General features: G+C 36.0%; 6 protein-coding genes across 7 annotated transcripts; 3 read left to right on the top strand and 3 right to left on the bottom strand.

Moving 5' to 3' along the window:
* The first annotated feature begins 259 nt into the window (after positions 1–259).
* Positions 260–6935, top strand: LOC140796228 (formin-like protein 11). Its single transcript, XM_073149163.1, has 7 exons — positions 260–970; positions 2323–2833; positions 2905–3421; positions 3529–3728; positions 5013–5248; positions 5511–6359; positions 6607–6935. Exons 1-6 carry the CDS (start codon positions 809–811, stop codon positions 6345–6347), a joined length of 2463 nt encoding a protein of 820 aa, XP_073005264.1. The 5' UTR covers positions 260–808; the 3' UTR covers positions 6348–6359; positions 6607–6935.
* A 213-nt stretch (positions 6936–7148) lies between these two features.
* LOC140796229 (probable histone H2A.3) lies at positions 7149–8134 on the bottom strand. Its single transcript, XM_073149164.1, has 2 exons — positions 7854–8134; positions 7149–7508 (listed from the first exon to the last, which is right to left on the bottom strand). Exons 1-2 carry the CDS (start codon positions 8040–8042, stop codon positions 7290–7292), a joined length of 408 nt encoding a protein of 135 aa, XP_073005265.1. The 5' UTR covers positions 8043–8134; the 3' UTR covers positions 7149–7289.
* Positions 8135–12685: 4551 nt separating this feature from the next.
* Positions 12686–16075, bottom strand: LOC140796954 (protein VASCULATURE COMPLEXITY AND CONNECTIVITY-like). 2 transcript variants are annotated; one of them, XM_073150177.1, is made up of 4 exons: positions 15777–16075; positions 13514–13862; positions 13219–13424; positions 12686–12990 (listed from the first exon to the last, which is right to left on the bottom strand). In XM_073150177.1, exons 2-4 carry the CDS (start codon positions 13610–13612, stop codon positions 12798–12800), a joined length of 498 nt encoding a protein of 165 aa, XP_073006278.1. In that variant the 5' UTR covers positions 13613–13862; positions 15777–16075; the 3' UTR covers positions 12686–12797. The 2 variants fall into 2 exon arrangements, with proteins under 2 accessions (XP_073006278.1, XP_073006279.1); XM_073150178.1 differs by having other exon boundaries at positions 13219–13389.
* A 58-nt stretch (positions 16076–16133) lies between these two features.
* On the top strand, positions 16134–17146 carry LOC140796953 (22.3 kDa class VI heat shock protein). The gene is made up of 2 exons (XM_073150176.1): positions 16134–16440; positions 16715–17146. Exons 1-2 carry the CDS (start codon positions 16134–16136, stop codon positions 16999–17001), a joined length of 594 nt encoding a protein of 197 aa, XP_073006277.1. The 3' UTR covers positions 17002–17146.
* A 1210-nt stretch (positions 17147–18356) lies between these two features.
* On the top strand, positions 18357–19928 carry LOC140796952 (F-box/kelch-repeat protein At1g57790-like). Its single transcript, XM_073150175.1, has 3 exons — positions 18357–18481; positions 18589–18755; positions 18854–19928. Exons 2-3 carry the CDS (start codon positions 18673–18675, stop codon positions 19812–19814), a joined length of 1044 nt encoding a protein of 347 aa, XP_073006276.1. The 5' UTR covers positions 18357–18481; positions 18589–18672; the 3' UTR covers positions 19815–19928.
* Positions 19929–21951: 2023 nt separating this feature from the next.
* LOC140796013 (protein ACCELERATED CELL DEATH 6-like) lies at positions 21952–26190 on the bottom strand. The gene is made up of 4 exons (XM_073148851.1): positions 25476–26190; positions 22705–23234; positions 22135–22383; positions 21952–22026 (listed from the first exon to the last, which is right to left on the bottom strand). Exons 1-4 carry the CDS (start codon positions 26188–26190, stop codon positions 21952–21954), a joined length of 1569 nt encoding a protein of 522 aa, XP_073004952.1.
* Positions 26191–27703: the final 1513 nt, after the last annotated feature.

Below are 27703 nucleotides of genomic sequence, written 5' to 3'. Positions count from 1 at the left end.
AAAAAGTTTACGAGACTCGAATTAATCATAAAAATATTTAATTTTTTTTTAAAATTTTGTTCTTTTTCTTTATAAGTTTTTAAGATTTGAATCCAGACAAAGACTGGTTACTTCATCCAGTAATGTGAAATAAAGACTAAAACAGGATCCTATCTATAAAAGAGGTAGTGGATCATCTGCAGCCTCTGACTACATAAATTTTCTACAGCCTCGTATAGTGAAAACAAAAATAAGATGCCACGTACAATTGGTCGGAGTGATATCCAACAGCTGTGGATGTTCTTGACAGGCGAATCGATGAGGTGGATGCGTCCTTAGTGCTCACGCGTTTTAATTCCCGTGTTCGCCGTCCCTTTCTCTCTCTCTCTCTCTCTCTCTTTTTTTCATTTCCTTTCCCGTTTCGTTTCAAAAATTATCACCGGCCAAGGAAATTAGCGAAGAAATCGAGATTCGGCATTGTAATTGTTTCGAGTTCTTCGATCCAATTTCTGGGTTTTTGGTTATAACGCATTCGGTAGTGTAGTTACTGCGGATTTATTTGGTCAAAAGGAAGGCAGAATCTTTCGTAGATTGGAGGATTCTTAGTTGGGGTTTTCTCCCTGCTGCTAAAGGTCTCTTCTTGGGGATGATTGGAGAGCGGGATTCGGGAATTGCGTCAAGGATTCAATAGATTGTTGGATTCTTGGCGAGGAAAAAAAAGATCCTTCCTTTACGCGAGTAGATATCTTTGTGGACTTTGGAGCTTAATCCGAGACAACGATCGATGAGATGAGAAGTGCCGAGTTGGGTTGTAAGATAGATCTAAGAAATGGTGATGGATGGGAACAGAAGTGGGTTCATGGCCATCATCTTCGTGCTTGGGATTTTGTTTCTTCTTCTTCTGGTGCACAGTGGTTCGGCGAGGAGGCAGGTGGATTTTTTAGATTCTTCTTCTAAGGTGGGAGCTTCGGCAGAAATAGATGAAGACTTGGTGAGTGGAGTCCTCTTTTCACAATGTTTTGGGATAAATAAATAACTTTTGTAGCATCTTATTGATTTAATGTGGCGTTTTTGGATCCTTTTCACTTTCATATTTTGGAAGTACTTGGTTGAAATGTAAGTTACAGTTTTACCTAGGCCTTTATTTTAAATAAGCTGTGTAGTTTACTACAATGACAGTAGGTGAATTATACATTAACGTTACCTTCTATGAGAAATAAGCACAAACATATCTAAGATAATCTCACACATGCTCTTCAGTTCCAACTTCTAGTTTCCTTCTGTGTACTTGGTCTCTTTTTAGTTAAACTTGTATTAGTTGATTTATTTACTTTTTGAGCATCTCAAAATCGCAATCCAAGAACACAACTGAGATGGAATGGCAATCACAACTATTAGAGACCCCTTTTTCTGGTGTTATTTTAGATTCAATATGGTTTCTTGCAGAATGATGCTTGAGAGACAAAAAAAAAACTGATAATTGTTTAAATTTCTTGTTAAGATCTACCTTTCAAAATTAAAAGGCACTTCACTGCATCATTAAAAGGCACTTCACTACCTACAGACAATTCAGGACATCAGTGATCCCTTCACAACAAGCTGATAAAAATAAAGATTTCCCAAGATGATTCACGTTTCACAATCCACATTTAGAACAATAATTATTTCTTCATAGCAACGAAGTCTATCAAACTATATTCTCATGAGTAGTGTTCAAAAGACTTACCTATAGATAGCTCCTATAGTTGTATGTTAAGGTTTCCTAGAAAGCTGAGTTACATTCAACTGTAGTGCTGAAGCCAGTTATGAGCCAAATGCTGCTTTATAGAGTCAGGATATCTCAGCTATATCAGATCAACATGATTTGTCTGCTAAATTTATGAGTTTATTATCTTTCAATTTCATGGCCTTGTTCTTAGCAAGTATCAAATTCTGCATTACAATGTCAGCTGATATTTTTTGCAGTTTCACCATATTGATTTGGAAGAACTGTTTTTGGTGGTAATAAAAATTTGTACAATGTTAGACCATAATAAATTTTCTTTGGTTCTTGTGTTCGTTTCCTTATATTAGACAGATTTACTTGGGGCTTATGATCTTTTTTTTTTATTTTTTTATATCTAATCAAGTTCACTCTCCAAAAAATTAAAACTAAAAAATAAGACCAATTAATCAAAATTGATGTCACACGGTAGAGTATATGTTTCGAATGCTATATTGGTGTTGCCTACTTGTTCTTGTTCAATGGTTTTTTAATGTCACAAAAGTTTGTTTTCACGACCTTATTTACTTTGAGAAAATGTTGCTTAGAAAGGTTGATCTTTACCTCAAGCTTATTTATAGGTCAATTTCCCATTTCGTGTTCCTGGAGAGGATGATCTGGCTAAAGAATGGCCAGAGTATCTTGTACCAATTCTTGGTTTAAAAAGACGGTTGGCTGATCAACCTTCATCAGCAGTCCCCTCATTGGCACCATCTCCAGATTTTGTATCAGTTCCATCCCCTGGCCCTGGAGCTCAACACCCTAATTATGGTCCAGCACCTTCCTCTCTCCCGGCACCAGCAAGTTCACCAGCTTCTACTGGTTTTTCCCTAGCCCCTTCCCCGAGCAGCTATTTTCCACCAAAACATGTTAAGCCCAGTCCGGAGAGTGTTTCACCTTTACCATCAAAGAAGCGAGATGGCAGCAAACGATCAGTTGTCATTGCTATTGTTCTAACTTTGACAGGAACATCATTTATTGTGGCGTTGCTTTTTGTTTGTTGGTATAGATGTTGCAGAAACAAAAGCTTGACAGAGAATAGCCAAAAGGATGATAGTCCACTTCTGAGTTTTAATTTGAGTGACTTCTCTGGTATGAATATGACTTACTTTTGTTCTTTTAGTATTTGTTTGATTTTCAATCTGATAGTATTATCATACCAGGTTCTTCTCGTAAGTCTTATAGTCAGGGAAGTCCAATTGACATAAATAAGCTTGGAGCTTTGCCTTTAAAGACAGAAGCTAGCCAAAATGATTATGTTCCATCCTTAAAGATGACTTCCATAGGAGCTCCAGCAATTGAAATTCATTCAGTAACTTCAAACTCCTCAATTGAGCTACCGACCGTGGAAAGCAATTCTCCTGCTCCAAATGCACCTCTACCTCCACCAATGATTCCTCCTGTTCCAAAGGCTCCTGCTCCACCACCTCCGCCACTCAGTCAAAAGCCTGGTCCTCCACCACCACCACCACCAAAATCTGCTCTTCCACCTCCTCGTCCACCACCAGCAATTCCAAATTCTTCAAAACTGCGGCCTCCACCTGGATTGAATTCAGTTCCTGGCCAAGGTACTGACTCCAATGCACAAAAAACCAAGCTGAAGCCCTTTTTTTGGGATAAAGTTCTTGCTAACCCTGATCAGTCCATGGTTTGGGATCACGTCAAGTCGGGTTCATTCCAGTAAGCCTCTTGATATGAATTATCTTCTCATTTCTTGGTATGAGTTAGAGAATTGTTGAACTATATAAACTTATAAACTTGATATGCTAACAAATAGTGACTTACAGGTTCAGCGAGGAAATGATTGAAACTCTGTTTGGTTACAACTCAAATGATAAAAATAAGAGAAATGGAAAGGAGTCGGCAATCAAGGATCCTTCCCCTGAGCTTATTAAAATACTTGATCCTAAGAAGTCACAGAATTTGGCAATTTCATTGAAGGCACTAAATGTCAAAGTAGAAGATGTTTGTGATGCAGTTATGGAAGGTAATTCCCACATTAATCTGACCAAGTGCAAGCTCATTCTCATACTATGCACAAGGCCAAGTTTTTTGTTGTCTAAATAATGTATCATAAATCTCTAAGAAACGATTGTAGGAAACATAGATACTTCCAAATTCTTGCCGCACCGTTTCAAAAACGACATTCGTCGAATGTCTGGATATGTATTAGATATAAAGTATTGGATTTGTTTTAAAATAAATTAATATTGTGGATTTTTTTTCAAAATCTTCTTAGATGCTTCTTGGATACTCTTGAGATTCTTATTGATATGAGTCAAATTGAAGGAGTTCATTCCTTATTAAGATCTAAAGGTTTCTCTTTCTGAAAAGATTGGGCTCACTTGTCTATTTTATAAACTATATTTGAAAATCACATTACAGTAGTCAATTTTTTCTGATTAATAGATAATAATTTGCTTGTTTATCTTACATCTTAGTTAATAACACTACTACGTAATATATTGGAACTCTGTTACAACTGGTAGTTCTTTTGGTGGCTAAATTAGAGGTCTTCTTATATAAACTATCATATGCAAAAATTGTATATAATTCCTTAGTTAAGAAAATTCAAGTACAAAAGTTTACTAATATATAATATATACATGTCTAATCTACGTATCTAAGCATATCATATTTTTATTTTCTAAGATATGTCGTATCGCATTTGTATCGTATCATATCTGTATCCAATATCTACATCCATGCTTTGTAGGGACTGCTTAAATCTTCAATATCTTCTATTCCAGAACAACTTATATTGATTCTATGTTTTGTTATCTTTGTCTTATGGATATCATTGTATCTAAATAAGTCAAAACCATTTAAAATAAAGAGAGAATGAAAAAAATGATTAGATAAATTTCTTCTTTTGATTTTCTTGGTATTTATATTTGGGAACACCTTTTACACATTTTATATAAATGAGATTTAAGTTTTGATTTCTTCTTTTCCCTCAGCCATGTTCTTGGAGCATGCCAGAATGAGACTCTTGTGGTCTTCCATGCATTGACTAATTAGCAGTGTTTGTGGGATTTGGTTATTATTCTTCTATTTTAGAATGCAAGAGGAATAATTTACAGGATTGAGTATATGTGGCAAATTGGTATTTGGATTTATTAAGGACACTTTTCAATTTTCAGACCTTGGTGTATGCCGTTATTGGGCAGTTTTGCTTGGTGCATAGTAAGCCTATGTATAAATTCTTGTTAATCTGCTTATGAAGCTTTCTTATGTTACTTATGGATGCCTCTTTTTTTCCTCCAAGTAGGAAATGAGCTTCGTCCAGAATTACTTCAGATATTATTAAAAATGGTTCCTACAACTGATGAAGAGCTGAAACTTAGACTATACAGTGGTGATATTTCCCAACTTGGCCCAGCAGAGCAGTTCTTAAAGGTCTTGATTGATATTCCATACATTTATCAACGGCTAGATGCATTGCTTTTCATGACTCTTCTGCCTGAGGAAGCTGCAAGTGTGAAGCAGTCATTTTCAACATTAGAGGTAAGATGGCATGTCAAATGTTGGTTTAGTTTTGAGTTAATTTTTTTAAGCTGAAGATTTTATTCATATTCTTCTTGTTCATCTTACAGAAATTATGAAACTTGGGAAACATGTATACATGATTAATGGTCCCATTAGTTTGGGTTGAGAAATAATAAAAAACAAGTTAAACACCCAAAAAAAGTGACAGTTTCATCTAAATTGTATCAGTACTCATGAATTTACTAGAATCTACTAGTACATGATTATCCTATTTTTGCAGATGGCTTGCAAGGAGCTCAGAAGTAGTCGGCTTTTCCTAAAGCTCTTAGAAGCTGTTCTTAAAACCGGTAATCGCATGAATGATGGTACCTTTCGTGGAGGAGCGCAGGCATTCAAGCTAGACACACTGCTGAAGTTGGCGGACGTAAAAGGGACTGATGGAAAGACAACATTATTGCATTTTGTTGTTCAAGAGATAGTCCGTTCCGAAGGTGTTCGTGCTGCACGTAACACAAAGGAACAAAGTGGTAGCATTTCTAGCATGAATTCTGATGATCTCACAGATGATTCTGCCCAAGAGACTGAAGACCATTATCGCAAACTTGGGCTTAGAGTTGTTTCAAGTCTAGGAGATGAACTTGAGAATGTCAAGAAGGCGGCAGGTCTTGACGCTGATGCCTTAACAAGTACAACCACAAATCTTGGCCATAGGATCAGGAAGACAAAAGAGTTCCTGAATACAAGCATGAAAAGTATGGAGGAGGACAGTGGGTTTCATCACTCGCTTAAGGGTTTCGTAGAGCAAGCTGAGGCGGATGTTGCTTACTTGATTGAGGAAGAGAAAAGAGTAACATCCTTGGTAAGGAGCACTGTTGATTATTTCCATGGAACTGCAGGAAAAGATGAGGGCCTGCGTTTGTTTGTAATAGTAAGGGACTTTCTTGCAATGTTGGATAAGGCATGCAGAGAAGTGAGAGAATCACCAAAGACGATAGTGAGAAAGCCAAGAAATAGACAAACATCAGCATCATCACCCTTTTCAGATCATCGACAGCATCTATTTCCAGCAATTAGGGATCGAAGGGTAGATAATTCAAGCTCTGATGACGAGACTTAACTTTAGATGAAGGTACTTGTTCTTTTTCTACCTTAATTTCTGTATCATCCTATTTAACTATTATTCTATAGGAATTTTTGCACAATTGCTTTTTATCTAATCTTGTTTGATTTACTGAAAGGAAAATTTCATACAAAATTATTTTGAACTCCAATTTCTCCCTTTTCGGGTAATGGGCTCCCATATCCATTAGAAATTATAGGTGAACTTAGAACCTCCTACTCTGAATGTTCCATGATATCTTGTTGCATGTTTTCAGGGTTGCAAAAGCAGTGAAACAAATCGGACAGGAACTCACTACTCATTTCAAAGGCTGTGGAAGTGTCACCTACGAACAATATCATCGGCAGCGGCGGCCGGCATATCGTCAGCTTCCTCTGAGAAAGAGTGCCAAATGTTTCTGGTGAGGTTCACTTACATTGGAAGGTGTTTTAAAAGACCTTCTTTGTGCAAAGAATATTAGATTGATAGTGTTCATCATTCTTTTGTTACTTCTAGGCATGGGAAGTAAAATATCACACAGAACCTTTGGGCCTTATAAATCTCATCTGCCTTTCATGAGCTATTAATTATTTTGAGCCTTTACAACTATGTTCTATTTTTTTCAAGCATTTTAAGTGACTTCATTGGACACCAAGCATCTACTTTATTTGCAAGATTATCTAAAGCTCACATACCTGGTTATAATCATACACAAATTATAACACTCTCGTTCATATACAATGGCTTTTGTGTGCAATCACATTAACCACAAGGTTAACAATGGAAACGAGAGAGAGAGAGAGAGAGAGAGACCAAGAATTATACACAAAAAGTATTGCCATTGATAAGATGAAAGCAGTAACATAAAAATCAACAGATTGGTTTCGACTAGGACACGAAGATTGAAGACCTAATTAATCGTTACATCGCAGCCTAATTGCGATTTGAGGGATTGGGAATCTAGCTATCGTCGTCAGCGGCGGCAGACTTGGAAGAGCCGCCGGTTTTCTTGGGGAGGAGGAGGTTGTGGATGTTGGGCATCACACCTCCGTTGGCGATGGTGACCTGCCCCAAAAGCTTGGATAGCTCCTCGTCGTTCCGAACCGCGAGCTGGATGTGCCTTGGGACGATCCTCGTCTTCTTGTTGTCTCTTGCTGCGTTCCCAGCCAGCTCCAAGACCTAAAACATCAAGAAATTCCAATAAATTACGATGAACTTTTCTTTATACACAACAACGAGATGCGAAAAGAAAATCGTCTTTCAAATGAACCGAATTTAGTTACAATATTTTATAAATCAGGAATAATTCGTGATAGGAATTTGAAACCTAGACGAAAATTTACATAAAAAAAGTTTGTCAGAAAAACAGAGAACAGTAGATCGTACCCATTACCACAAATCGAAAATTTAAAGAATAAACAAAACTCAGATCGAAATTTGTCCAATTTATTCATCATCTCAAACAAAAATACCCCAAACAAAGAAGAGGAAGAGATGTCGAGAAAGAGGGTTCTAGATCCATACTTCGGCGGCGAGATACTCGAGGACAGCTGCGAGGTAGACCGGAGCTCCAGCACCGACGCGCTCGGCGTACTTCCCGGCCTTGAGGAACCGCGCAATTCTTCCGACGGGGAACTGGAGCCCAGCCTTGCTGCTCCTCGACGTCGCCTTCTTCGACGCAGCGGAGCCGATAGCTTTTCCTCTTCCGGCCATGGCAGAATTCGGACTCTAGGGTTAGGGTTTCGAAGCGGTGGAGGAGAAGGCGAGAAAGGGGGAAAAAAAGGAGAAACTAAGTTTCGTTGTTTGCTTTGGTTCGTCGCTCTTTAATTTATAGGAGCACAGTTGAGAGGATTTGCGTTCAGCCAATAGAAAGAGAGTACGCGGATCGCCATCAAAGCCGTTCATTTTTTTGGGGTTTCGACGGTTAAACGTCCATCTGGGAGAGAGTTATTTTTCGGGGTGTTTTTGAAAGAAAGTCCGAAGACCAAATTCGTATTTGCATGTTTAGCCTCAAAACGCAGGCTCTTTTACGTAAATACCCTTTCATGTTAATCTTAAAATCCGAATTCCGAACCATTTAATCCGTAAAAAGACGATGATACCCATAGCTGAATAGGAACATGTGCGAAAAATAATAAAATTATTCTTGTATTTTATTTATTAAATTGAAGTTATATTTGAGGGTTATTCATGAAAAAAAAGAGCGAGTTGAAGGCAAAATCTAACCCAAATTAAATTTTTTATTAGAGGGGTATATACATATTTTTAATAGGTATATACATACTCTTTATTTATGTGAATACTCTTCCGAATCTTGTAATATATATACTTAAATATTAATTTTGATAATTACATATCAAAATTTGAATAATATAGAAAAAAAAATCAAGTATAAATCCGATTTAAAGGTTGTTGAATTTGTGACATTCAGGAGTTTTTGCAATTTAATTGCATTTCGTTTTTCAATTTAGTATATAAAGTTTAGTACATATATTTTCACATTTTGTTATATTAAAATACATATAATTTATATTTGTAATGCACATTAAAATTTATTATTATAAATTGAAAAAATAAATATAATTAAATTGTAAATGCAACCATGAGGTCACCTCAACTTTAGGGGTTTTTTTTACGTAAAATATCTTGTATTTGTAATTGCCTAAGGTTTTTTTTACGTAAAATATCTGTTGTGACTTGTGAGGGGATAGTGTTGTGAGGGGATAGTTTTGATACTTTTATGGCTGATATATATATATATAAGACTTTTGACCTGACTCTAGAGTTTCTTATTTATTATCCTTAGGAGGCTTTTGAATATATATTAGGAGGCACTAAACAGACTTTGCACAATATATTTACTTCACATCTTGGGGATTTCGTCTCGAATGTCACTCCGATAATAAAATTAATCTCAAAGATTAACGAGGGTGAAATCGATCATGAATATATATATATTATGGTGAAATCGATCATGGAAAACACCATATCGCAAGTTAGAGTGTGCAAAATTGTTACAATTAGAGTTGTGTGAATCGATGAGTGGTTTATAAATGTCTATTTGATATTAGTGGTTGATTTAACTTTAGGGTTTTCTTTCGTAAATTATCGTGTATTTATAATTGCTTAAGTTTATTACTCTGTATTTGTGTATTTCTTTATTTTTTTGGTAGACTCATTTTCTAGAGTTTATATTTTTCACACTTTTCTCCTTTACTTCATTTTGTATTATTATAGTGTGATATTATTAAAATTTTCATCTGAATTACCGGTTTTAATGCCTTCAACTACTAAAAATAATTGAACATCTGTATTCCCAACCTTTCTTAACTTTTATAGCCTAAAATATCTCTCTATTATCATAAACTAAGAATGAGTTTCAACTCACCGTTAATCAAGTATAAATAGAAGGGGGGCTTTTACAATTTAATTGTATTTGAATTTTTATTTTGTAATAATAGACTCTAATGTGTATTTTTTTTTAAGAAGATCCATAGACAGATAATTTCATTAAACCCAATTATCTATTAAAGCTTGATAAACAAAGTAAATGAGAAATATTTTGAAGAGCCCCTCAATCGACACTAAAAAAAAATAAGCATCGAACCCTAGGGGCACACAAGATCTAAATAAAGCATACCCAATGCATTCAAATATAGCGGACAAGCTAGTTTAAGCTTCTTTTCAATCTCGAACAAATCTTGAAGCTATGTAGCTACAATCAGCCAAAAGATAAAATAACCACCACTAAGAGGACTATGTGACTCGACGGTCCCCAACCGTGGCCGTCACCCTCACTGGTGAGGAGAGAGAGAGGAAGGTTGCAACATGTGGTAGTGGAGGCGACAACGACGAACAAATGAATGATTGAGAGGCGGTGGCAGAGCAAGCTTCTAGGAGAATGTGAAGTCACTAACTAGGAGGAATGTGATACAAAAGTGGAGAAAAGGGGAAAGAAAAAGAGAGGAGGAGAGAGGAAGATGACGAAGGGAGGGGGAAGAAAGGGGATCGTGACCTAAATGGCCATGTTTTTAGCGACTTTGTCTGCAACAACTATGGCCTCCACCGCCATGGTTGTGGCCCCAACTACGATAACCTTGGTCAAACAAAACAAGGAGAGGGAGAAAGAAGAATGAGAGGGAGTAAGAAAGGGAAAGAGGAGTTGGGAAATATCTTGCCATGAAGGGGAAAAATCTTTCCCCTCTTCCTAGCCGAAATACTTTGACATGAAAGGGAAAAACATTTCCCCTCCTCCCTAGGAGGAGAGGAGAAGGAGAAGAATTATTGTCTAACAAAAATATATGAGTATTTAGTAATTTTAATTGTTTTTTAATAGTGTCATTAGTTTCATATTACTCATACAAAGAAGGTAGTTAAATTGATACAAAATGAAGCAAAGAGAGGTTAAGTAATATGCCAAAATATATAACTCATATGTATACCAATTTTAGAGGAATATATACATAAAATAGGGACTTTAGAGAGATATACATGCCAAAAATAATCCTAGTTTGTATTCATCTCTTGTTTGCAAATATAAATACTAGTGCAAATAATATGCATACCAGCAAGAGAACTCAAATTGGATTAAACAAATGATATGCAACGAACTGTAACTCCTCTATCCACTAATTTTATAGCAGTAATTATTAGCTAAATTCTGGGTGATGCCAACTCCACTATATTCATTTATCAATAGAAACGAGACAAAAAGAAACAATTTTTTTTTAAAGAATTCCGATACAAACGTAACCCAATTGACGAAAACGATGAATAAAACCAACATTGATACCAAGATCGATAACGAAGACAGCAGAGGTAGAACAGAGAAATACGAAGAACAAATCAAAGAGAAGAAGCTAAAGTGAAGTGACAACTAAAAAGAGTTCACAAGCAAGAAATCCAGATGAATTGAAGCCAAGAAGAAGGCCAATTCACAAAATTGGGTGCATCAAGAACGGGCCCAACAATTACCGGATATGAAAACGCAAAGAACTTCCAATGGGAAGATACTACAAAGATCAAAACACGAGTGAAAGAAGAATGTTCATAAGGGAGGATCAATACCTCGGAGGCGAGGCACTCGAGGATGGCAGGGAGGTACACCGGAGCTCCGGAGCCGATGCGGTCGGCGTACTTGCCGTCCTTGAGGAATCGCGCGATCCTTCCGACAGGGAATTGGAGCCCGGCCTTACTGCTCATCTTGTAATAGCGGAGCAATCAACGTTGGATTGGAAAGTAGCGATGAAGCGGCGGTTAGGGCTGTCAAGCTCAATCTCAAGCTGAGCCTGAGCTAGAGGTTGCTCTAGGCTCGTTATAAAAAGGTGTCGCCTTATCCTCCGCTTTGGTGCACCGATGCCGCTTCGTCTTTCGCCATGGTATGCCTCCTCCTCCTCCTCCTCCTCCTCCTCCTCCTCCTCTTGTTTGGCAGTGGCAAGCAGCCTCCTCCTCCTTCTTTGGCTTGGCTTAGACTCAATTTGGCTTGGTCCGACTTGATTTGGCTTGGCTTGAATGAGACTTAATGATAGGCTCATTTCAGGCTTAAGCTCGGTCTGGCACGGCTCGGCTCGAGTTGAACTGAACCAAACCTGAGCCCAATTCTAAGACTCGAAATTAATTTTGAGCCGAGCCTTAGCCGGCTCGCTCAAGCTCGGCTTGTTTACACCCCTAGCTGCCGGAGCGAAGTTAGGTCCTTGGTTGTTTTGCAGATAACCCCTTATCATAAAGTGATATTGATTTTACAATTATCTTCGTTATGTAGGGGAGGAGGAGGTATTTGTAAAAAAAATGTATTAATCGCTTATTTTTATATACGAATTATGAAGAGAATAATTTGTAAATTAATTCCATTAATCATATTAGTTATTGTTTGCAAAATAAACTTATTGTACATAAAAAAGTACATAATGCGTGCATAAACGAACATATTGTGAAATCATTCAATATGAAGATGTTATACTTTCTGCACGAACCTAAATACAAGCCAATTAAGGAGTTTCCAAACTAGCTCTCTATTAAACTTTTTTAACCAAAATATATTACTCTTCAAACTTAATACCAAAAGACATATATTTCACTTTAAAAGTTAGTAAAATATTAGATTTATTTGACATTTGAAATACGATCGTCTTTTTCTTACATGTAAGACGCTGACGTGATCAACGTTTTATGCTTGATCATTTCTTGTGATCATAGATATATGCTTGTCAATTAGTCTAGATCATATAAAATTTATATGTTCAAGAAATTTATATTTGGATAGAAGTGCTTACTAATTCTGGATTTCAATATCCATCCCGAAAACATACTCGAGAGAGAGAGAGAGAGAGAGAGAGAGAGAAAAAAAAAAAAGGAACTTGGGTAACTAAATTGTTTTGCAATAGGGAAAACCAAACACAATCCATTTCAGGGAGATTTTACTCAAAATCTAGTTGATTAGAGAAGCACACCAAGAGATCTAATGTCCTCTCAAGCCTTTCCTTCTTCCCTCTTTGTGGCAGTTGCAGAGACAAAATACATGAGACAGAACAGTCCATGAACAAAGCACAAGATCCCGCCAATCTTAAGAAAATTGCGATGCTCAAACCCGCAAGATGCTCTCGACTTTGAATTCGACAATGCCCCTATGATCAATAAGGTGAATCCCACTATCACAACAATCCTGATCACATTTGACAAACACCTAAAGTTAGTCTATTAGAAGCAGTAATCAATCAATTGAAAGATACCTTTCTATCTTCTTTTTTTAATTTTTCTGGAGCAAAGAGTAAGGTAATCAGAAACCAAGGATTTGTAGATATTACATAACCTTTTTATGATGTTCAGCTATAGGAATAGTTGAAAACTATGATGCTTCTTTTAGTGGAAGACTTGCAGGTTTGGTTCTTACCATGAGAGAGCTAAGGTAGCCACAGCCATTAGCTTGTTTGCTGATGAATGGATGAATTCTGCCCTGGAACAGACACATGTACAGCCGCCAAGCATGTTGGCGATGGCATGAGCCAATGCGAGGAGGGTGGCGGCTGCGAGCCCGAGCCTGTAGGCCTGATGAACTGGCTCTCTGCACTCAATGAAAAACACCCTTAAGTGCTTTCCCTATAGGAATTCAAGCATAAAAAACATCAGCAAGGAGTCGTGTTACATTCCAGTTCTTTAACAATTCTATTGTGCAGCAAAGCTAGTACCTTGTTTTGAGCTGCCTCGGCTTCGATTCCAAGTATACCTGCAACTGCATCCATGATCACTATTAAGAGGCAGATGATCACAGCTTCTACCCTCGCCATGATTTTGGTGGTGAAGAGGATAAAGATGAGTAATTCTAGGACTTTATGCTTTTGATATGAGAGAAAAACTTAGTTAGTGTGAACATAAGGAAAAGAAGAGCAATAAATATTGAAATGCAATGGTGAAAGGTCTAGAGAGCTTAGCTGTGTGAAGATGCTTTTGATCTCTGCTTTGCCTTGAACTTGCTTTTACTTTTGCTTGGATTCCTTCTCATGAGGTGGAGGCAAAGCATGGTAAGATCAAGCATATCTTAAAAAAAAAAGCGAATCATATTAATAAAAAAAAAGTTGATCCTAAGAAGGTGGGTATTAAAGTGATGAGATTTAATCCAAAGATTTACTTGGCTGGCTAAACTAGTGAGAGTTTTAAGTAAATTTTGCTGGGCAATAGTAAGTATTTACATCTAGACATTTGAGTTGCAGATACTTTCCTCTATACAAATCATATCATCTAATTATTCAGGCATATTAAGAGATAGTAAAGTTACATATCCAAAGTTAAACTTTTAACTTTCTTTTGGGTGTTTATAGATACTCAAACTTTTATTTTTCGGATGATAAAATATAATATAATCATTCTTAGGATACATATCTTGAGAGAAAACTCACCAATTTTATTCTCAGGAGAATGTAATCCATGAGGTTATAATTTCTGTTGCAGTAACTAAAGATTAGATGAAGGTGATGGTTATTATATTACTAGAGATGCTATTTTTATATTGCGATTCTCATTTATTTTACATATTATGATATATATTACTAATTTTATTAGTTAATAATGCTTGTCACTATACTTATATTGTTTTCCTTGAATCAAATTAAGTTGTATAAACAAAACTCATGCTGTAAACACTACAAAGATCTTCAAGAGAGCTAGGATGTTATAGTAGAAATTATGAAGGAAATGTAATAAAGAGGATCTTCAATAGAAGATACACTCAGACTCACCGCACCAAGATCTATGCATCATTTCTCCTCCCTATGGAATAACTGACAAATTTACTACTCTCTAATTATATAATGATCCTTCTGACTCAATGACCTATAACCTTACAATATTCATGCTTGTAATGAAATTTAGCTGGGAAAACTAAGTTTCACCAATATCCTTCTCAAAACTTATTCTCAGAAAATTCTGAGAGGTCTATAAGAAGAAAATTCCTATAGACCAACAATCTCTACAGGTGGTAAAGATCTCATCAAAAGTTTTCTCAAAACTGGGAAGTTGGTGCCACCCAAAAGAACAAGAAAAATAATTTAATAAGAACTATTAATTTTTCTCTTCTAATTCGATGGTTAAAATTAAATAATATTAGATAAAATTAACCAGAAGTACCGATCACCATTTTAATTGGAAGGTTTAAGTAGTCTTATTTTATTTTTCTCTCTTAGCCATCTATTTTGAGTTTAATTAGGATATATTGGTCCTCATGTTTAAACTTAAATTTTCCACTTAAAATAATTTATTTTTTAAAATTTTGAGTTGAATTTTAAATACTCAAAAGTCATGTATAATTTTCTCCACATGTTCTACTATTATTAAGAAAACGGTTATAAGGATAAGCAATAAGAAAATACTTAAATTAGAATTTACATACCGGTTAATCTAGTCACATATGTAAAATGACTTATATACCTCTTAATTTATTAAGGAATGAAAAATATTTTTAATTACTAATTGGTTAGTATCGAATCATTACTCAAAGAATAAATCTCGACAGCTTTTGACCAAGAATAAGTCAAAGTAATCCCTCTACGTACATTTTCTCGTACAAATCTACAAAAATGCATCAAAGGATTAAAGGACAACTCTAGGTTCCTAGATTTCAAGATACACAAGAGAAATTAGTGAATTTAGGCAAATGATGAAGCCTTTCTCTATTCATTTACCTTGGAGATTTTACAGCACGCACTTCAAAGTTTTAGTTACAAAAATGATTATATTTGGATTCTAAACAATGATATGCAGTCTGAAGCTGGATCTACATAGACTTAAGCAATTTGACTAACAATGAAGCATAATTATCAGAATAAGCTAAAGAGTCGAATCAAATGATTTGTACAGGACCACAAGGCAACTACAAGATAGTCAAGACCTCTACTTTAGATTGCTCATCACATATACTGTTAGCCGCACATGATAGATAGAGTTATAGACAATTACCAGATTGAAGAAACTTCTTGAAAGTGTCAGGGTTTAAGTCCACACACTGTCAAAAATTTCTAGAGTATGAATATATGAAATTCATACTGCTGGTTGTCAAAGATATGGAAGCTGTTAAACTTTCTTCTCCAATTTCTTGATTTGGGCCACTAGAATCGAAGATCAGATGACTGCAATTCACTTGATCTATAATTGTTGTGGGACCAGCATATGTGAGGTCATCAACATGGATTTCTCCACTTGGAGAGATATATACTCTGAAGCAATCCAAATGGAATATGTACTCTACTTTTTGAAAGGCAACCTCACCCCTATAAAGAAGAATCATGCAGCCATCTCCAACGCCATTGAACGGCAATGCCGCCCCGAAGGGCGCTCGAGGTTCGATTAGGCGATCTGAATTCACAGAAATGGCGTGTGTCTCTGACAGAAGCTGCGTTCGACTTGCTAATGGCCCATGGCGGAGATGCTGCTCGAAAGGTCTTAGGGGAGGGCTCACTCTTTAGCCCGATGTTGTTCGGAAAATTCTTTGATCCAGCTGATGCTTTCCCTCTGTGGGAGTTTGAATCAGATGTTCTGCTCTCCGGGCTTCGCAGTGGCTCCAAAACAAGTGTTGAATGGTTTGAAACAAATTCTGACTATGTCCTGAGAGCTCAACTGCCAGGTAATATCTGTCCATTGAGTTAAAAGGCCTTTTAATTGAACACATCTACTTTCTTTCTTCCTTCTCCGAAGTTCTTACATATATGCTGCTACTTCTCTACTACCACTAGGTGCTTAAACATATGCATCTGCAAGATAAACATCAATGATTTATTTTTTACTAGTTATGTTTAGATCAGATGAACTAATGGCTAATAAGAAGAAAGAAGAATTCCTCCACTATGAGATTGACCTTGTAATAGAGAATTTATCTTCTCAGTTGGGCATTTCTGTAGGTACAAGAAAATGTGACATAGAGGTAAGTGGTGACAGATGCAAGGTGATAGATATCAGTGGACAGTGGAGGGGCCAAGAATCTGATGCAAGGGATTGGAGGACTGGCCGATGGTGGGAGCAGGGATATGTCAGGCGCCTTGAGCTGCCAGAAAATACAAATTGGAAAAGGGTAGAAGCATATGTTGATGATGATAGCTTTCTAGAGATAAAGATTGCGAAGAATATCTCAGATAGCAACATCCACCAGACAAGTGCTGCGGAGCCCAGGGAATCAGAATTTGTATGAGTGGGAGCAATAATTGACATCTAGAGTGCAATTTTATTCTAACAGAAATATATTGGATGCCAGTATAAATATTGTAGAAAAGGCAATAAGTAACTTGTGGAAAACAAGAAACCATCATCTTTTTCATAGATGGAGAATTACATCACAATCTTCTACTAGTGTTTATTTATGAAAATATAAATTTCCTAACTAAGTGTATCCTAGATAAATCTTCTAGATCTACATTGACACTGAGACACAAATATATTTTCTGATTTTACATCTGCCCCGGCTTCTTTGCAGAATTGCAAGACTGGTATTAGAAGCAATCTCATTTGACTCCATCTCCAAATTTATCTATCATGAATAGTATAAGATCATGCATAGGAAGTACATAAGGATAATAAGATTGGAACAGATTTAGAGACATTAAAGAGTGACAAATTTTTGAGTTAGGAGGCCTATAAAGAGCAACTCAAGAACATAAAACGGTGGCGCTGCCGATTAGGGCATTCATGATGTGAAAAAAAGAAATACAGAGACTGCTATCTGTAACTGGAGATTTTCTTTTTCTTTCCAAAAGAATACAGACAAATAAGGTCTAAATTATGAACATAGGAATTTCATAAGAATCCCTTCAACTATCAGAAGCCAACATGCTCTTCGCAGATAAACACACTTCTAGATAGTGCAATGCCTAAAACATTTAAATTGGTTTCTCTTGAGCTTAAGATTAAATGGTTTGCAGTTGGGGCTAATGTAACACCGTGCACATAGAATTGCATACCTTTTTTGTTGCCTCAATCTCCTCGACTCTTCTAAGACTTGTGATGGATCTTTGATGGCTTCGTCTGCATAAAAAGTGATAGATCTCAAACAGGTTCCAGATAAAGAAGCTCGCTTCCAAACACGCAAAAATCGGCGTCAGCTTATAGAGACCTTTTGTATCAAGATCCCAAGAAACGACAACCCAGGTTCACATCTCCTTATTTCAGTTAGGCATTTCATCGAGCGAAAAGAAGGCGTTACACAGAAGGTGCGCGTGGCGTCCTATATCATTAAATTTGGATCGATCTAGACACCCAACTATTAAGTATACTCACTCTTCCTAACTTGGCATACGTTATGGTTTGCACCATGGAAGAAGAACACTTGGTAGGACTACAGATAGGCAGATAGGAGACCTCTGCAACCAGAATTGGTAACCCTAAACCTTCTTGGACTTCTAGCTACATATTAGTCGCTAGAAGGCCCCTTAAAAGAAATGGATGTCTATGAAAATTTATCGCATCTCTGTCTTCTATATTCTTGAAATAGAGTATCTTCTCTTTAAATCCTATGTATTCCATATAGTGATTTTAGATACTATTAGAAATAAATAAAAATATCTTCCCAAAATTCCAAGTCGTCAATTACATCCGGGATATATTTCGAGAATCCGCCGATCGTCCAAGAAAGGAGAGTCCAAGCCAAACACGAGGAAGTATGAGAAATATAAAAGGTATATATCTCTCTCTCCCTCCCTGTTCGTCTGCTGGCTCTAGCCCATATCTCTACTTAGTGAGCTGCAGCTGTTTGATGAAATGCCTAAACTAACTCGGATTCCAGTTACCATGACAATGACATAGGTTATTGGTGGAGCCCATCAATCTAATTATTGCCACTATATTTCTCAACGCTATTGACCCAGTGATGGAGACGGCTTTTCCAAATCTAGACTCCCAACCAATGCGGTGTCCTATAGGAAGTCGACGACTTCAACGACCGCTCGACCAGTACGTGAAGTTCACAACTTTAGTAAAGTTCGGATTTTTATCGGATTAATTACTACTTCTCTATTATTTACTCTCCCTTCTCCTCTCGCTGTAAGCAGCAAAGAGGAAGACATGGAGGCCTGCAGCAATGGAGACAAAGAGGTCGGCCATCTACTTCTGCTACGTCCACGTCCAACCAATATGGAAGACCTCGGTTTCTTTAGCCTTTCGCAGCGCAACTTCGCCGACATCAAGCTCCCCCGCGCCTTCCGAGGCAGCCGCTGCTGCGGGTATTCAGACGGATGGATGGTCATGGTCTCTGATAAGGAATTCAGCATAACGCTGCTAAATCTCTTCTCCAATGAGCAGTTCAATCTTCCTTCTAGTCTCTTGTCGCGGTTTCATTACGGTGCGAAGTTCGCAGACGGATCGATAGGTTATGTCACCAAGGTGGTGCTCTCATCGCCACCGACGTCGGAGGATTGCATCGTCGCGGTCATGGGCCAACAGCAAACGATTGCATTTTGCCAACCAAGAGGTGATCGATGGTTTGCTCTCCATGCAAACTTTGTGGTTGAAGACATAGCGTTCTACAACCGGAAGCTGCATGTTTTGGACTACAATGGAATGCTAACAGCATATAATCTTGCTAGATTTCCTCATGCAACGTTTGCTGCAGTGTTGCATCCAAAGAAATGTCCCTTGGTTAGGCCAGATGACACGGTTGTACGTGTGAAGAGGTACCTAGTGGAATCAAATGGTGAACTCTTGGTCGTCTCAAGAGACTATAGCGGTTTGGAGAAAGATATCAGCTTTCGTGTGTCCAAGCTCGTTAAAGATGCTTGGATCCCTGTGAAGAGCTTGGGTGATCGAGCTCTGTTTATCGGCGTAGTCCGGTCAGTGTCGGTTAAGGCTGTCGGTAAATCAAAGATTCAACAGAATTGCATCTATTTTACAAGGAAATTGATCGATTTAAGCGGCCCGCATGCGATAGCAGCATACTGTATGGAGGATAAGAGCATTGAGCCAATTCCTATTCGTGATCAACATTCTCTTAGGATTGAACCAGTGTGGATCTAATTCAGAAGAAGTGTCTGCTTCTGTATAAAATTAGAGGAGACTCAGTTGCATATAGTGCATTTTGTACATCAGAACAAATAACATCTGCAAAGAAGAAGAAAGAATTGATGTCTATGTCTACTTTGTTTCGTGGATATCACCTCACTGATGCAAGTAAAATTAATCATTCAAAAAACTCTCTTAATATTAGAGATTTAGAGAAGATCTATTCTGGCATATCAATGTGTAACAATTTTTTTTTTTCAGTCATATATATAACTAGAAGGTAGGGTGCTAGATATAATATTTTCAGCTATCTTTATTTTCTATTCACATTCTAGAGGATGGCTATCCACCTCTCTTCCTTGTTGGAGATATCAAGTAGGATAGCAAAACACATATAAGGGTATTATAAGTGGGTACGTGCATATCCATTTTGACTACAATTCATATTTGCCTTTGAAAATCTTCCAAAATATTATAATTTTCATTATATTCTTCAAAATATCGTAATTGTCAATTCTTGAACTCTTTCAAAAGAAAAAAAATATATCATTCCCTCAGATGAATCTAAATAATGGTAATCCCAATTTTTCCTTCGCATAAACTGTTTAAAATAGTTTAAAAGCTATATAATATTACTTCAGTAACCAATTTTCAGCTATCCTTTGAACCCCTTCTTGCTTCCCTTACTCGTTGGTGTCATCTCTTAAGCTCAGAGTAACATAAAGTTGCAAATTTTTTCAGACATTTCCATGAAAATGTGACGTTCTGTGCCAAACACCAACAAATCCAATTTGATGGATTCTAGGGGAAAAGAAACAATAGATTAGGTTCCCTTGACACTTGCAATGCTAAAGCAATTTGACGTTAAGATGATTCCAATTGTGAGTGTAGATCTGCACTATTGACCGTGTTGTTCGAATGGCCACGGAAGGACATTGCAATTTGTCTTTCGCCTTTGTTCAAATGATTCAGACGAATCCGATGCTATATTTTATTTTAATGTGAGATTTATAGTTGATTTGGGATTGATTTTGAGTGATTATCTCTATCTATATTATGTTATATTATTAGTGGATCCTTTCGTCATCTTCGCCTGTGCATATCAGCTATATAAGCAGAACCACGTAAATTGTTCAAGTTTTAGGGTTGTTTGTGTTTGATTTGGTTCCAGTTAGGTTATTCTCTCATAATTGTCGATTTAAATTGCTCAACTTCCACATATTTGTAGTGCTCGTCATATTAATTTAAATACTTTATTAAGATCAGAGACTTATGTATTGACATAGTATATGAGATATTGATCCATGCTAACTCTTTAGATAGAAAGGATCGTCTCTATGTCTTGAATTTCTATGCGCTAAGAATTGCTAAGCTTCCTCCCTCTCAACAATCTGGCCATTGATGAATTATGAGCTCTCTTTAGATATGAGTGAGTGAGGGAGCGGACAGATCACTTTATCACTACAACTCTATATTTTTATATGTAGGATATATTCTCAATAGATTAGAAAAATTATAATTAACTCAGATTGATCAAGTTCATCACTGAATTAGTTAACAATTATCTCATATACTAAATGAGAATCATTCCCATGGCGAAAATTATATCCAATTCCAACACGTCACAAAACCAACGTTAGGTGTCAGACATGGCAATTTGTTAAGCAGTACATGATTAGCATATACTTAACTCAATATATTATAGGTGTTCATCACAATAACCCAATTATAATTCAACATTTAAGTTATAAATAAATTTTTCGTGTTTTGAACGAATTTTTATATTACAATTGAAAGTAGTATCACAAGTACATGCAAATTAAGAAGTAGAATAGAAATAAAGTTATATTACAAGCCATTTCAAGAGTTCCCCTGTATGTTTCTGAAACAAATTATATATAGTTCCATAAAAATTATCTTCTACTTAACTAATGCTAAAAGAAAGATGAGGATTAAAACAAACACTTCAAATAGTACAACCACAGAGATAGAAAGTACAAGTAAGCGCGACGTCACAAAGGATTTGCACAGTCCTGTCCATCCTCTTCTGTTCTTGATTGTCATCACAAGTCTATATGCGTGCCACTTCGTAGGATTGTCGAACAAAAAATAAGTAGGCGCGGCCACACAGACAACAATGCCAATGGAGTTGCTAACGGGAGCCAACATCAGATATAGACCCAGTGCGAACGCTGCAACCATGCATCTGGCCGCTAATGTCACCAACCTGCTAGAGGAAGTAATGTAGTTAACGCGCAAGTGTCCCACCAAAAGTGATCCAGCATGTGGCTATTATGGACAAAATAAATGCTAAGGTGTCTGCGATAACAAACACCCTGAAGGCGTATCTCCTTGCTAGAGTTGGTGTTCCATCGTCTCTGTAAGGCAAGGTGAAAGCTGCAGCAAATGTTACAGTAGCAATAAGTATGGCGGTGATAGCTACGCTCTGGGTCATGTTTACGTGTTTATCTGACTCCTCCTTTGACTTGTCCTTCTCGATCTTGTTTTGGATGAGTTGCATGTGACGAAGATTTGGAGTAGCAGTGCACATTAACAAGCACGTAAAAATCCAGCCACATGGGGCCTTGAAAATAAAAAAGAGAGAAAGGAAGCTATTTTAAGGATAGCAAAAATTAGGATATGATATTTAATCATGCATTATAAATTTGTTACAGTTTATGTGCTATATTATTTTCATTTATTTATTTCTCAAAGTGTTGGAGGCTTACCTGCCAATACGTGAAACTAGTTTCAATATTCGTTGCAGAAAGAGCTAGAGGTGTTAGGCCGTCCTTGTTCATGATATTTAAATACACTCTTTTGTTTCCGACCAGTAGACTAACGGTCTTTTGATCTCCTTTCCTTACTGCTAGATGCAGAGGTGTATTCCGTTCATAATCCTCACCCAATACGTGAAACTAGTTTCAATATTCGTTGCAGAAAGAGCTAGAGGTGTTAGGCCGTCCTTGTTCATGATATTTAAACACACTCTTTTGTTTCCGACCAGTAGACTAACGGTCTTTTGATCTCCTTTCCTTACTGCTAGATGCAGAGGTGTATTCCATTCATAATCCTCACCATTCATCAACTTCACAAGCTCTGGCTTTCTGCACACATACTTGACCAACTCTATCTTTTCGTGTTCGACAGCAATGTGAAGCAAATTTCTTCCTTCGTTATTCAGTAACTCATCCAAATCAAGACACTTTTCGAGGAACACGCCGATAACAGCAACTGCGCCACATCTAGCAGCAACATGCACAGGAAATAAGCCATCTAAGTCTGAGATATATGCCGGACGAGTGTCGTGTCTTAATAGTAGTTTAACCACTTCAGCATCTCCAATAAACGATGCATAGTGAAGAGGAGTGCTCCCTGATTTGTCAGCAATTTTTGCAGGTATTTGGTTCCACTTCAGAAGTTCAATGACGATTCCTGCAAATTAAATTTACATAGCCAGTTAGAGAATTAATGAAGATCTACCTCTTGCTAGTTTTTATTTTCTAAGAATTAAAATAACAATATTTATGCACATAGTAAATTTAGATTTGTGTTCAAAAAATAAAACTAAATATTATTTAATATAAGTAATAATAAAAAGTTAAGGAACTTTGCCCTATGAGGCATTCCAAAGCGTAGTTGCCTAAAAAAAGTGACACCCTCTGTACAGGATTACCCACCTATTTTTCCTATAAAGAACCCAAAATCTTATTCTTGCAGATAGCATAGACCTTTGACGCTTCTCTTTAAGAACAACACTCTTCTAGTTCGATCAAAAAATAATATATAAGAGAAAAATTGAGAAAAATATCCAAAACTTTTGTATTTGAATTAAAATTTTTTAATAAATTTTTCATAGACATAAAAGGTATTTATAGGTGTTTGAGACTTTTAATATTTCTCCAAAACTTATAACTCCTAAATGAATTTAGCCCATTAATCATTTTAAAATGATCGTTATGATCGTCATAGAACTTTTAAAGTTCTTGTAATGTTTGAGTTTTAAATTCCTTTAATTACTAATTTTAAATTTAAATAAAATTATGAATTAAGGAATTTAAAATTACAAACATTTAAAAATTATTATATATATATATATATTATTATCATATCAAATTTTTTAATATTATGTATCAATGCTAAGTACTTTTTAATTTGAATTTGCGCCTTGCAATAATTGTATCAGAATAAGAATCAATGATGGACGACTATACTTGAACCAAGTCTTATGTATCAATCTTCTATAACCATGGACATAATAAGAGGAGTACTTTCTTCTCATACGAGGTAGCGCTATTTATATTCATGTGCTTGCTTTGATTATTATGAGAGTTATTATGGATTTGCTTAAGTCCCAGAGTTATTATGTGGGTTTTAGACCCATCCCAATGAAAATATAGCAACAATGCTAGTCTTAGAACCTCATCCTTTTAGGCTACTTTTCTTTACAAGTAATAAACTTATATATGACATGTCAATTACAAAAGTTCTACGAAATTTAAAATTTTAATTTAGAGTTCACAACCCCACATTTATTAAAAATAATTTCATGTATTACGTGATGATAATTATCAAGTATGCATATGTAATAGTGATTGAAATAATTACATTTAAATTTTATATCATATCAATAATTTTATTATTAACTATAGAAGAAAAGTATTTACATGCTACAATATGTAAATTATGCTCTATAATATACACATTATTCATCTCATATACATAATCTTTTCACATATATTGAAATATATAATTACCATTAATAGTAATCAAATGAATAGCACATAATATTTTGCATAAACATGCTCAATATTTTACTATCACATAGCAAAATAATATTTAATATTTAACACCCCCACATTCTAGTTAATATATAAAAATAATATTTATTCTGATATAAGACATATCCAACATGAAATCTTAATTCTCATATTTAAGAATGAACATATTGAATGTTCTTAAAATACATTCTCTTAAAATACATTCAAGAATTTCTAACAAAATAATAAGCATTTAAGAAGTGAGAACTGCTACGAGAGTCATATTAAACATAAAAACTTGAATATCATTTTTCTTTAGATTATTAATTTTAATTTTCTAAAAACTAAAATAATAATATTTATGCGCAAATTAAATCCAAATTTTTGTTTAAAAGAATAAAACTAAATATAATTTAATATAAATAATAATAAAATATTAAATAACTCTAACCTGTGAGACACACCGAAGTGTTGCTATCCTAAAGAAAAGTGGCGCCCTCTCTACACGGTAACCCACTTATCTTTCCTCTAAAGTACAATTCAAAATTTTATTTGAATCGCACAAATTTTCAATGTTTCTTTGAGAGAATAACATTCTTTGCTCCTCCGATTCAATAAAAAAAAATAATATATAAGAGAAAAATTGAGAAAAAAATAGCCCAAGCTTTTATATTTGATTTAAAACTTTTTAATATATTTTATAGATAAAAATGTATTTATAAGTGTTTGAGACAATTCAGCCGATTAATTATTTTAAAATAACTGTTACCAAACTTTAAGGTTTTTGTTTAAATTTTTTTAATTACTAATTTTAAATTTAAATAAAATTTTGAAATTAATAACACCTTTAAATATAGAGAAAATTAGCTACTGGAAAAGTAAGATAGGGTGCTAAATGCAAATTAATTAATAACACCTGATTTTTTGAGGAAGACAGCTGCATGCATGGCAGTTTGTCCATCTGGTCCGGCATAAGATACGGTCGTTGGTGTTGTAGAAGATGATGATCCAAGTATGGCGCGGAGAACAGCAAGAGAACCTGCATTGGCGGCCAAATAGAGCGGAGATATACCTTGTTCGTCTACCATACTCGCCAGTTCGGGATCAGATGACATTAACTCCTTGGCAATGTCTACATGGCCATTTTGGACTGCCAGATGTAACGCAGTCTCCTCATGACGATTCCTTGCTCTTATCGCCGTCCTATTTCCGACTCCGGCATCCTTACCCTCGCTAGTGAAAGAAGTGACAAAAAAGGAAACTATTTTGTCATGCCCAGCCCTTACAGCGCAGTGCAACGGCGTCTCGAGCATCACATTGCGAGCCACCAGGAGGGACATTTCTTTCTCGCAGATCAATTGAGCAAGCTCCAAGTGTCCATGGGTAGCGGCGATATGGAGGGCCGTGTTGCCCCCTATGGTTACTCCAAGGAGGCTGATGGCTCTTGTGTCTTGTGCTGAGAGAGGATCGTAGTTAGGAACTGCAATGACTGTTTCATTTGTTGCTACGGGAGCTCCAACTAGCCTATTGAAGAGATTCTTATCCCCTGTCGTTGCTGCTATGAACAACTCAGGATCCATGGGGATCCGGTTAGGACCGATTGGATCTGCTTGAGTTTGAGGATTTTCCATATATGATAATTATATATTATGGGGAAAGTATGCAGGACGTACGAGAAGACAGGCGTTCGTTCGTCCTAGAACGAGCACTTCTCCGCTCCATCTCTTATAAGAAGCACGCGAATCGATGCTCCTCAGCCGCCACCATCCACTTAGCTTCGCACTGGGATATTATTGATTCTCCAAGTACTATGCGTTTCCTTCGATCTCCTTCTCCCTCCTCCCTCCTCGTCTTTGGTCCCAATTAAGAAACCTTTCTTGAAATCCTTCTTCTGGCTACTTTCTCTCTTACTTTCCAAAGTAAAGAATTTCACATCGAATGGACAAGATTAACACTATAATGTAAGTGTCTTGGTCAAAGTATAAAATACAATTCTTTTTTGTTCCCTAAAAATCTAAGCTTTTAGTTGATGGATTAACATGGTACTAAAGTAGATTTATATGTTATTTAAAATATAGATCTTTTCCTAATTAAAAAATCTTCTTTAGTCTCTAAAAATGCCCTGTGGAAAGATATTAAAATATAATTTAAATACTCGTAAGCAAATCAATCATAAGAGCATGAGATTCTGTAAAACCAATTAGTTGGTAGATAATAAGGAGAGAAATAACATGACACACACAGTAGAGAAATATATGATAGTCTAAGATCGTCTACGTTGAATTAAAGGATCCCGAATATATCAGCACGTTTTAGAGAGAATATATTATAAGTAGCACCTTATATATTTTGATTATGTTATAAATAAAATATGCTCTTTTTATTATTTTATTGATTAAGCCCCCACGTTATTATTAAGTGAGCAGATGATGGATGGATGGATAGAGAAAGCAATCGACACGGAATTCAACTCCATCAGGTTTAGGTAAATCTTCTCCTTTTTTTTTCCCTTTTGCTTTAACATTAAAAAACTTAATGAGGATTGTTACGGTCAATAAGACATTAAAAAGTTCGGTATTTAAAAAACTCATCTATATAATAGCTTGTAGTAGTAATACAAATTAAAAAAGAAATGTAATTAATAATACCATGCATCAAATAGAGTTCGAATAACAAATTACATTAAAAAGTTTTCTCAAAGAGAAAAAAAAACTGTGAGACATCGAAGAGAACTAGAACACTATATGAGGCTGTCATATCTATGGGTGGTGCATGCTATTTTCTATCTTTAATTGATGATATTTTCAGAAAAGTGTGGGTGTATATGCTGAAAAGGAAATATGATACTTTTTCATGTTTGAAGAAATTTAAAGTTTTAGTTGAAAATAAGACTGGAAAGAGGATTAAGTGTTGATAATAGAGGTGAATTTACCTCAAACGAGTTTAGGAATTTTTGTAGTGAGCATGACATAAATAGACAATATATTGTTCCTGGCACTCCACAACAAAATGGGGTAGCCGAGCGCATGAATCGCACTCTCATGGAATGGGCTAGAAGTATGTTGAGTGGAGCTGAACTTGGGCAAGAATTTTGGGCAGAAGCAGTCTAAACATTATGTTATTTGGTGAATCGCTCTCCTACTA

Source organism: Typha latifolia, chromosome 10, assembly GCF_019914945.1.
Source record: "Typha latifolia isolate L0001 chromosome 10, TyphaL0001v2, whole genome shotgun sequence".
NCBI classification, from domain to species: Eukaryota; Viridiplantae; Streptophyta; class Magnoliopsida; order Poales; family Typhaceae; genus Typha; species Typha latifolia.
This window is presented reverse-complemented; position numbering and strand designations above follow the sequence as displayed.